This window comes from Platalea leucorodia (assembly GCF_965183815.1).
Source record: "Platalea leucorodia genome assembly, contig: HAP1_HAP1_SCAFFOLD_125, whole genome shotgun sequence".
NCBI lineage: Eukaryota > Metazoa > Chordata > Aves > Pelecaniformes > Threskiornithidae > Platalea > Platalea leucorodia.
In genome coordinates this window covers 283,566-294,620 of record NW_028121412.1, presented here as the reverse complement: position 1 = coordinate 294,620, position 11,055 = coordinate 283,566, and the positions used below count along the sequence as shown (strand labels likewise).

The 11,055-nt window shown below is 52.4% G+C and overlaps 1 protein-coding gene across 1 annotated transcript; it reads left to right on the top strand.

The window, feature by feature from the left end:
* Positions 1 to 6,061: 6,061 nt before the first annotated feature.
* Positions 6,062 to 7,021, top strand: LOC309603551 (olfactory receptor 14C36-like; the record flags this gene model as incomplete). Its single annotated transcript, XM_082338371.1, has 1 exon — positions 6,062 to 7,021. The coding sequence occupies one exon, from the start codon at positions 6,062 to 6,064 to the stop codon at positions 7,019 to 7,021; it is 960 nt and encodes a 319-aa protein (XP_082194497.1).
* Positions 7,022 to 11,055: the final 4,034 nt, after the last annotated feature.

Below are 11,055 nucleotides of genomic sequence, written 5' to 3'. Positions count from 1 at the left end.
GAGGGAAGAGGAGGCTGCATGAGGGTGTGGAGGAAGAGAAGGAAAAGTGAGGCAATGGGAGGCAACAGGAGCAGGAAGAGCAGGAGGCAACAGGATGAAGAAAGAAGAGGTAAAAGGATACCGCAAGAAGGAATAGTGAAAGCGAAAAGTAGCCACTGATGAGCACGACACTGTAATATACAGGAAGGGAAGCAAGGCCTATTGCAAGGACCGGAGCCTGCCAAGCAATAGCTAAAACCAATAACACCTTCAAATTCAGTCTAGCACATTCAAATCATGTCTGTCATTGTCTTGAACCCTTTGATCCCCTTGTCTAAGCACCACGAAGTACTGTCATGTACCACACAGCTGCTCACTCACTCACCCCACCTTGGTGGGATGGGGCAGAGACTTGGAAGGGTAAAAGGGAGAAAACTCATGGGTTGAGATAAGAACAGTTTAATAGTTGAGGGAAAAAGAAAATAGAAGAGTAGTATTAGTAGTAATAATAATATCATAATAACAATACAATAATAATAAGCAAAGGAAGTGATACACTACACAATTGCTCACCACCCACCGACCGATGCCCTGAGCAGCAGTCGTTGCCCCCCAGACAACGCCCCCCAGTTTCTGTACTGAGCATGATGTCACATGGTATGGAATAGCCTTTGGGCCAGTCTGGGTCAGCTGTCCTGGCTGTGCTCCCTCCCAGCTTCTTGTGCACCTGGCAGAGCATGGGACACTGAAAAGTCCTTGACTAGTGGAAGCACTACTTAGCAACAACTAAAACATCAGTGTGTTATCAACATTATTCTCATCCTAAATCCAAAACATAGCACTGTACCAGCTACTAGGAAGAAAATTAATGCTACCCCAGCTGAAATCAGAACATCCCTCAGGAGAGGGGAGCGAGCGAGCAGCTGGCTGGAGGCTTAGCAGCTACATTATGGACTTTTTTCTGTTTTCACTAAAAACAGTAACAGTAGCATGCTCTAAAATTTCTTTTCTCCTTCTTGATGATGATATACTTAATTTCTTTACTTTTATTCCTCTCCTTCATTCTTACTTGACAAGACAGCTATAACTGAACAGAATTTAGCCCTTGGCATGAAGTTTTTAAGAACAGTGGTTTTTCTCTCATTCCTAGCTCTTTGTTATCATTTCATGGTAACACCTCTTAGACAATATTGCCCCTAATTCATTTCTACTCTCTTTCATCCTTATTTCAAGTGTGTGCGAGAAGAGTTTATTTTTTTATCAAAAAAATGTCAAGGGACAGATCCCAAACTGGTGAAGAGCACAAAGCAGGCCAAAGATTTATGAGATGGACACTCATACAACACCATTATCTTCCTTTTGGATCTCTGAAGACCTCATCCTTCAGCAGCATGCCTCGAAGGTCTCAAGTCCCTCCACCTGCCCTGTAGGTCAGCACTGAAGGTGAAATCACTGCGGTCAGAGGTGGTGTTTTGATTCTCTTCTCAGCCTAAAGCATCACCTGGGTCAGGAGATATTCCAGGACACCTCAAGGGGCATCGTGCTCCTCTGGACCCAAAAGTGGAATCTCAGGTGTCATGGCATAGCAATACTTGTGTTCAGGGACCTGGTCAAAACACCCATCTCCTTTTCACTTGAGTTTGCTTAAGTAACCCTTGAGTTGATTCCCATCCACTGCTGGTCGTCTTCCTCCACAGGAGGAGAACACAGGGGGCATCCCCCATCCTCATCCTCCTTGCCAGTCTCTCCAGCAGAGCCTGTATTCCTCCACTGCAGAGCCCCATGTGAGCAAGCTGTCCCACCACATCTCATTTCATCCAAATCTGTCACAGTTGTGTGACAAGCCATGGGGCTCCAGCTCCTCCTGGCTCTGATCCACCTCCTCCTCCTCCACAGCTCAGCTGTGGCACCAGGGTGGAGTGCAGACTTCTCACAGGGAAACCTGAGCAGTGACCCTGACCAGAAGACCATTGGACAGCGAGCTGTGCTGCACTGCACATACAGCCTGGCCTTCACGCCTGTGCCGTGCAGAATGGAGCATTTGGCTGCAGGACAACTTCAGCAATTCATTGTCACAGAGGAGCCTGCAGGCAGCTCCCACTCAGTACTGCCCTTACACCTCCTGCCTGGCCTTGCCTGTGTCTAACAATGCAGCAAGGAGTTCTCAGGAGAACATCGTCTCTGTTAGACTGTAGAGATGACTAAAAGAGTTCTTCTTTTGTAATAAATGCCTCCTACAGTAGCTTGAATGATCAAAACAGGGGAATGGCTTCTATGGGTGGGGTGCGCACGGCGTGCCATGTGTGGGTCAGAGGCCTGTTCAATGCTACACCACCTGGGGTCCCCACCATCTAAAAGGGACCTAAGATGATCTGCATGATCCTCTCTTCATAGTGTTAGCGCTAATGAACAGCATGTTAAATGATACCTCGCAGAGTCTGACTGCCTTTCTTACTCGAATTACAATGAACCAGTGGTGAAAAACACTCTCGCAGCACCCTTGCATGCAGCCCCTCCAGTCCCATGGACTGGTAAGGGTGCAGTTTGCTCAAGGAACCCCTGGCTTCATCCCCATGCACTGCTGGTCGCCCTCCTCCAGAGTCCTGCCTCAAAGCACAAAGGCCTTTTGTAAGGCAATGTGGGGATGAACATGAGGCAACTGCCAACACAGTGAGTGGAGACCTAGTAAATACAGCTCATGGAGAAGAGAAAGAGAGAGCCTGAGCTCTCCCTATGGCACATGACTCCATTCCATCATAGGAATACCTCCATAGGCTGCCCTGAACATAATGAGCAGGGAGAGGTTCAGTTGCCCTTAATTGGCACATCAGCTGTCATTTTAGTTGTTCAAAGGAAACTCCCAAGAGCCTCCAAAAAGATGACCCCAGATGTTGTCCTGTCTCTACATTTGCCTGCACCTATCTTCAATCTCTCTCTATTGACTGCACCTATCTTTGACCACCTCTAGCACCTCAGCTGTGACCACACATTTGCACCTGAACAGCTCACTCCTGGCCTCCACCACCATTAATTACCATGGGAGCTGAGGCAAGGAGCTCACACGCAGGTGCCTATTTAATGACCACCTGAAGAGAGGCAAGAGGAATCCCACCTCCTGTGGGTTGGTGGTATGCATGGGAGGGAGTGGAGTCCCCTGCCAGCCCCAGGACTACAAACCATGGAGAGGATGCATTGACTGACTCCGTTTCCTCAGCAGGGGTAACAGAAAGCCCTGTCTCGTGTCCTGTCTAATGATGGGCCAAGAAAAGCTGATATTTGCACCTAACTCTGTCTCTCAGCAGGGAAATGACACTGCTGGAAAGAAGTATCTTTCCCCAGCTGAGGGAGGGAACATCAGCGATTCCTTCAGCCTCTTTCACAGCAGGTTCCTCTGGAGCCCCAGGGACAAAGCAAGGGAGCCCAGAGGGGGCAGAGAAATTGCCACCTTGGGCTGGTGGCTGGTGGCTCTGCCCAGGAGCAGCAGCTCTGCAAAGCGCAGCAGGGCTGAGGGCACTGCCTGCAGGCACCAAGGGGAGAGGAGCAGGGCAGGGAGAGCTTAAAGGCAGTCTGGGGTGTAAGGAAAGTTGAGAGCTCACTGGGGGAGAAATCTTCGCAGCCCTCTACATGCTAAGTACCTGCAGGAAGGGCAATGTATCTGCAGCTGGTGGAAAGATCTCCAAAAGCTGGTGCATCCCACTGTCAGAAGGACTGCCCCAGCTTCTCTAGTGTAGAGGAGAAGGACGTGCTGCACAGCAGGGCTTCCCTGCTGCACCCTCAGAGGGACAGGGCATCACAGCTGCCTTCTCCCAGGGACAGCTGCAGGGGGTGACTGTGTGTGTGCAGCCAGGGGTGCCCGGGGCTGTCCTTCAGAGCAGGGTCCCTGTGCCCCAGGGGGCTGTGTGCCGGGGCAGGGACTCTGCTGCCTGCCAGGGTCAGGACTCAGCCTCCCTTGGCAGCTCCCCATGGCGCTGCGGAAAGAAGCTGTGAGTGGAAGGAACAACTTCTGGCAGGGCAGGGTCCTTCTGTTGTCGAGAGGGTGCTGCGTGGACCAGGGCTGCTCACAGCTCCAGATCACCACCATGAAACTTCCAAGGGGCTGTTTCAAGAGGAAGGTCAAGGCAGAGTTTGCTATAAAGAGATTTCCCGAGCCTGTGTTTTCAGTTTCCTACTCTGAGGGCAGGGAACAGAAGCAGGGGTGGGGCTGGGGAAGGGAAAGAGAAATAGAAAAGGACCTGTCAAGTTTGGACAAGTCATTGAGACTCCTGAGCTGTAACTTGGAGAGGCCAGTAGGTCATCTAACCGCCTCCTAAAGTGCCTTCAGCCCCTCCTCTGCCTAGGGACAGCACCAGCATCACCTCTGCTGCACCATCAGGGCTGTTCTGACCTGCCCTTCTGAACCTCCCAACAGGAACATGTGCCCAGCCAGCGCCCTGCAAACAGGCAGGTTTCTGTAGGGCCAAGGGGAGTGCACCGAGGTTGGCATGGGGTCTGTGAGTGCTGACAGGGAAAAGACATGGCACACGGAATCACTTCCCAGGAGGAAAATCTCCAGGCAGCAGGGTTACGATCAGGGAATGAGAGGAAACTTACTTAAAAGAGCAATGTTGTGGGAGGGAGAATTCAGAAAACTCCATATCATCCCCTCCAACGCAGACCCCTTCCTCTGAGCAAGCCCCCTTGCCTCCTCTCCCACCCAGCAAAGCCTCTGCCCTCAGGGCTGTGGGGTCCAAGCCATGAACCACCTCCTCTGCAGCCAGAGCTCCAGCAGAGCTGTGGTGCAGCTCTCCAGCCACGGGCCCAGTTCCCTCTGCAGAGCCCAGGGGCTGAGAGCAGCTGCCCAGCAATGTTGGGGTCTGGGAGGTGGCGTGCACAGCTGGGGAAGGGTTACGCTGTCTGAGTGCCCCAATGCTTCTGCCCTGGCCTCTCTCAGCCAGACCCTCCCTGTATTTTTCCTTCTTTCTCCACTTGTCTGTGTGATTGCTCTTGTTATCCTGGTCTTGCTGTCAGGCTCTCTGGGGGTGGCAGTTTCAGCTGCAGAGTCACACGCTGATCTTGTGGGGCCTTTCGTGCAGGTGTGACCCTGGGAACAAGTGTCCCAGCCTTCTTCTCATCTGTGAGGCTGTGGACAATGCAGGCTGTGGGGCTGGGGCATGAGCTGGTTTGCCCTTAGTGAGATACCATCATGAAAAAACTGAGGTATCTCCTTGAGGTATCCTTCCAAGCTGTGAGCTGCCCTCCAGAAGGCAAATCTGTCCCATAGCATCTTTGTGTTACCTGAAAGCCCCATGGAGAAGCACAGAGATGCAATGGCCAAGGAAATGCTCTTGGGTTGGTGACATGAGCCCTGCGTGTCCTTGGCTGGAAGTGGGCTGCTGAGACCTTGAGAAAGGGTGGGACATTTAGTGGTCTGCACTGGATCCCTCTGCTCTCAGCAGTGTCTGCTGGCTTTTCACAGGAACACAGCAGTGTGATCGCCCTCAATCTCAGAAGGGTGCAAGGCCAGGGCCTCTTGGACTGAGGGACAGACCAGCTCCCCTCACTCTGCTCTAATCCCAAGGCAATCCTCTTGCCTTGCAGGATTTGCTCTGTTCTCCCTGAGTGCAACAGAAATACTGAGGGTTTCTGACATCCCAAAACAATCCTCAAGCAGGAGAGGGGAAATTCTTTTTAAAAAAACACTTTCAGTCTGCCTTCTGCATTCCTCATTCCTTAGCACTGGGAGTGCAGATGCTGACAAGCCCTTCTGCACTAGGGATGGTTTCATGTGACAAAGCTGAACACCAGGACTGGACCGTGCTTCCACCATTCCCATGAACGCACTGCTGCACAGCAGGGCTGACACCTCAGCAGCCAGAGGGCAGCCCAGCTCCTCACGGCACATTCAACCAGCACAAAGCACAGCTTCAGCCATGGAGCTGAAGGAAGGTCTCCTAGAAAAGGGAAATGTGTGTGTGTTTATGTGTGTTTGTGTGCAGCAAGGGGAGGGTCTGTAGGAAATGGCTTTTAGTTTTGCTCAGAAGTCTCCTCTAACTTGTCAATGACTTTTCGTCCTTGCACAGGTCCCTGTGCCCAGAGGCAGCAAATGTCCAATGGCAGCTCCATCACCGAGTTCCTCCTCCTGGCATTTGCAGACACATGGGAGCTGCAGCTCTTGGACTTCTGGCTCTTCCTGGGCATCTACCTGGCTGCCCTCCTGGGCAACAGCCTCATCATCACCGCTGTAGTCTGCGACCACTGCCTCCACACCCCGATGTATTTCTCCCTCCTCAGCCTCTCCCTCCTTGACCTGGGCTGCATCTCCACCACTGTTCCCAAAGCCATGGTCAACTCCCTGTGGGACACCAGGGCCATCTCCTACCTGGGATGTGCTGCACAGCTCTTTCTGTTTGTGTTTTTGATGGCAGCAGAGTTTTTTCTTCTCACCATCATGGCCTACGACCGCTACGTTGCCATCTGCAAACCCCTCCACTACGGGACCCTCTTGGGCAGCAGAGCTTGTGTCCACATGGCAGCAGCTGCCTGGGGCAGTGGGTTTCTCAGTGCTGTGCTGCACACGGCCAATACATTTTCAATGCCACTCTGCCAAGGCAATGCCATGGACCAGTTCTTCTGTGAAGTTCCCCAGATCCTCAAGCTCTCCTGCTCAGATGCCTACCTCAGGGAAGTTTGGGTTATTGTGGTTAGTATGTTTGTGGAATTTGGCTGTTTTGTTTTCATTGTGCTGTCCTATGTGCAGATCTTCAGGGCTGTGCTGAAGATCCCTTCTGAGCAGGGACAGCACAAGACCTTTTCCACGTGCCTCCCTCACCTGGCCGTGGTCTCCCTGTTTATCAGCACTGCCACGTTTGCCTACCTGAAGCCTCCCTCCATCTCCTCCCCATCACTGGATCTGGTGGTGGCAGTTCTGTACTCAGTGGTGCCTCCAGCAGTGAACCCCCTCATCTACAGCATGAGGAACCAGGAGCTTAAAGACACATTGAAGCAGCTGATTCAATCAGCTGTTTTCAGCAGCATTAACCTGCCCGTGTCTCTTCAGAAGTGATTTCAAATTCATCTCCAGAACCTGCTGTGTTTTGGGCAATTGATCTGTGATAACTGTGTCTGTCCATGCCTGCATCCACTCCACTCCACCAGAGGCCTGAACCCAGCCTGTCTGACCCAGAGGCCTGTTCACATGTGGCCGGCACAATGGTACAGCTCGCCTCCCATGTCGCATCTCTGGAATAAAAGGGGATTTCCTCAATGCTGGTGTCTGGAGGTTGGGCTCTTCTGCCAAAGCTGAGGTCAGGCTGAACAAATTGCCCCCACAATGCCATGCTGCTTTGCTTGGCTTCTCCATGGGATGAGGGGAGGAGGGCATGGGGCAATGTGTTAGAGAATGGGCCTGGGCTGAGCCTTCACCTGTGGGTGCCCAGTTCCCCCGGAGATGGTGAATGATCGACAGGGATCTGCCTGGGACATCACCCCATGGCTTTCAGGCACCACGGCCCGGTCGCTCTGCAGAGCAGTACCAACAGCCTGGGGCCCTGTGGAGAGCACACGGAGGGGGTAGGAGCGGCAGGTCAGGCCAGGACAGACAAACTTCCCTGGTGAAAGGCTCTCTGGGGGCAGGGACATGCCTGGAGAAGAGCAAAGAAGCACCTCTGTGCTTGCAGGGGGTTATAAATGACAAAGAGAAATCTATTTCTGAATGCACCAGCTCGGGCAGGCTTTTCTATTGCTTGGGCAGCCAGAGCAGCCTGAGGATCCCCTGGGCCAGGAGTCTTTTCCTGGGAGAGGGGCTGGCACAGAGGGACTTGCTGGCAGTGGACAATAAGGATGTCTTGGAGACAGAAGCAGACACTGGCTTCCATCTCCTCATGCCATGGCTGCCCCTCAGCCCTGGGACTGATGGGGAGGCTGAGACACCTCTCTGCCTCCCAGGAGCTACTGTGACCTTCAGAGGGGCTGGGGCTGTGGGGTTGAGTGTGCAGAGCTCTGCAGTACCCATCAATGGGAACTGCCATGGGGTCAGCCCAGAATGGGCTGCTTTTCTGGGCTGGACAGGGGGGAGATGGGTAGGGGGCGGGAAGTGATGGGGAGAGCCAGAGAGGGACTGGGCTGGGCTGGGAAGTGCTCAGGAGAGGAACGCACTGAAGTTAGCTGAGCTGTCCGACCTTGCAGGGTGAGGACTCACACCAGGGGCTGGTGCTGCAGAGCCAGGGCTCATGGAAGGGAGCTGAGACTTGCAGACGCAGGAGAGAGGAGGCTGCTCTGTGCCTTTGGTGCCATGGAGAGTTGGGGCAGGTGCCCCAGGGCATTTGTAACCCCCCAGCCTTTCTCCCTGGCCATTTCCAGCACTGGCAGCACACCCCAAGTTTATGGGTGAATTGTCCTGTTTGGCCATTTCCAGCCTCCTGCTGGGCTCAGTGCTTGAATCCCTCTGCTTGAAGCAAAGGACCTCCAAGATGGTCAGGGACTGGAGCACCTTTCCCCTGAGGACAGGCTGAGGGAGATGAGCTAGTCCAGCCTGGAGAAATGAAGGCTGAGAGGACCTCACTGTGGCCTGCCAGTACCTACAAGGACTTGATGGAGAATAGAGAGACAGGCTTTTCACCATGGGGCATGGTGGGAGGACAAAAGACAGGGGGTGGAAGGTGAAAGAGGAGAGATTAAGCCTGCAGATAAGGAAAGTCTGTTTCAGTGTGAGCTGATCCAAGTGTTGGAGCAGGTCACCCAGAGATGCTGTGCAGACTCCGTCCTTGGAGGTTTCCAGACTCAGACTGGATCAAGCCATGAACAACCTGGTCTGACCGTTTTTTTTCTGGCAGTTTGGACTGCAGAAGTCCCGAGGTCCCCTCCAACTTGAACTGATCCTATGGTGTCAGGCCCTTTCTCTGATAACCACAGAGCAAATGTTTATGGGGCAGGAATCTTCCTGTGCTGTATGTGACCACCTAAGCTAACATCTCAGCCAGCGAAAAGAGGTCGATACCCCAGTGTGACTCTCTCTCGGCAAAGACTGAGGGGTATCGCTGACAGTCCTGGGCAGGAACTGTCTTGGGAGCACAGGGCTCTGGGCAAGACACAAAATGACCTTTTTTTTAAATGCTGCTAGTCCGAAAAGAAAAATGTTTAGAAAATGTGAGTAAACATAAAAGAAAGAATTAAACACAAAGATGCAAAGCAAAGAAAATGTTTAAAAACACTTTTCAGCTTTTAAATTCTACTGTGGTTGGATGTAGGATACAAATGCCTTCAGCTACAGGGACACAGACACCTCCTGCCAGTACAGATGCCCTGGGAACCCCCTGCCCAGCCTCTGCCTGCAGATCCCAAGGGGCTCTGCTCTCCCACACGTCCTGCCTGAGAGCTGCCAGCCCCAGGCAAACACCTCAGGTACACGGAGGCCTCTAAAAACCGCCCTGGATGTTTTATGGTCAGGCAAACAAGGTCTGCCTGGAAAGGTGAACAAATCTGCAACACTGAGAAAAAAATAGGAGCCCATTTTCACCAGCTGAAACAATTGAATACTTTTAATATAATGGCAGGGTTTTCCCATCATGCCAGAATGGGAGTTTGCAGGGATTGCATTAATCATAGGAGAAAAAATATTGATCTCCTGTACTTGCATTATGGCTGCTCTATCTATTCTATTATGCTGTGTATTCAGTCTCCCTTATCTTTCAGGTCTTCCCACCTCTCTTGATTAAATGACCATGTCTAAGGGCACCTTCTCAGCAGAGGTAGCGGGACATTTGCCCTTCCCATTGCTCTCCAGGCTCCCCTCTCCCCCTGCTTTTTGTTCATTCAGATACCTCCCAATTATCTCGTCGCTGCTTTGAGCTTCAGGGACTTAGAAACTCACCCCATCTTTCAGAAGTCAAATGAACTCTTTCATCAGCTCCTTCATGGCATTTATATCTATCCCTTCCTATCTCTCTGTCAAAAGCAGTTCTTGTATGGCTGTCGTCGTTGGCCATCTCCACTCCAGGATGTCCTACAGTGTCCCACGCCTTTGCCTGTTTCCCTGCAGGCTGTAGACACATGATCCACTTCCCCACCTTGCTCTCATCCTCCCATGTCCCTGCCTGTACCAATATCTCTCTCTGAAACAGAAAGCCATGGGCTGATCACAGACAAACACCACCACCACCAGTGACCGGTTGCACCACGCCACTACCCTTCAAGTGACATTTCATCTTCCTCATGCCCAGGCTCAGGCTCCAAAGCTTTTCCTTCCTCATGCTGTTTGCTCTACAAAGGAAATCTTCATCCTCCCTGAAACCACCTCTCAAGTGACTGCAGGCTACTACAACCTTGCCCTTGGCCTCTATGCCATGAGGCCAAAGCAGCCCAGGTCCCTCAGTTTCTCCACACAAGCCATGTGATTCAGGCCCTTCAGCCCAGCTTGGCAGGCCACCTCTGGACCTTCTCCAGTTCCTCCCCACTCCTGCAGAACATGGAGCCCCACACCAGGACAGATTATTTCAGATGTGGCCACAACAGCGCTGAGTCAAGGTAACTCCCCTTGTCTGGGTGGTCACATTCCTTCTAATTCAGCCCCGTGTGCAGCTGGCCTTATTCATGGCCAGCATGCTCCACTGGCTCCTATTGCATCCCTTGTAGCGACCACGGCCTTCTCCGCAGGGTCACTCCTCAGCTGGTCAGCTCCAAGCTTGCCCTGATACATGCGGTTATTCTGCCCCTGATGCAGGACTGGCCACTTCTCCTTGTCAAACTTGATGAGCTTTCTGTTGGCCAAATCCCAGAGTTTCCCAGGGTCCCCATGAACTGAATCATCCTTGTGTCAGCTGTTCATGTGTGCGTGCAGGTGGCTCACCCTGTCCTGTGGTGCCTCTAACAAGATGACAGCATGAGGAATTGAAGGCCATGATGGATAATAAAAGGAGGTAGTAGTTTAACGGCCTTGCTGACCAAGGTAGGAATTCCCAATGCTGCCAGCCCAGAAACACCAACGGAGGGCAACAGGCAAGCAAAGCCAGGGCCAGCGGGTAAAGGGAAATCAGACGTGGGCTTCTTGAATGAGAGGGATTGAGGATGACCAAAGGGAAGAACCTGGGAGAAGGGAAACAG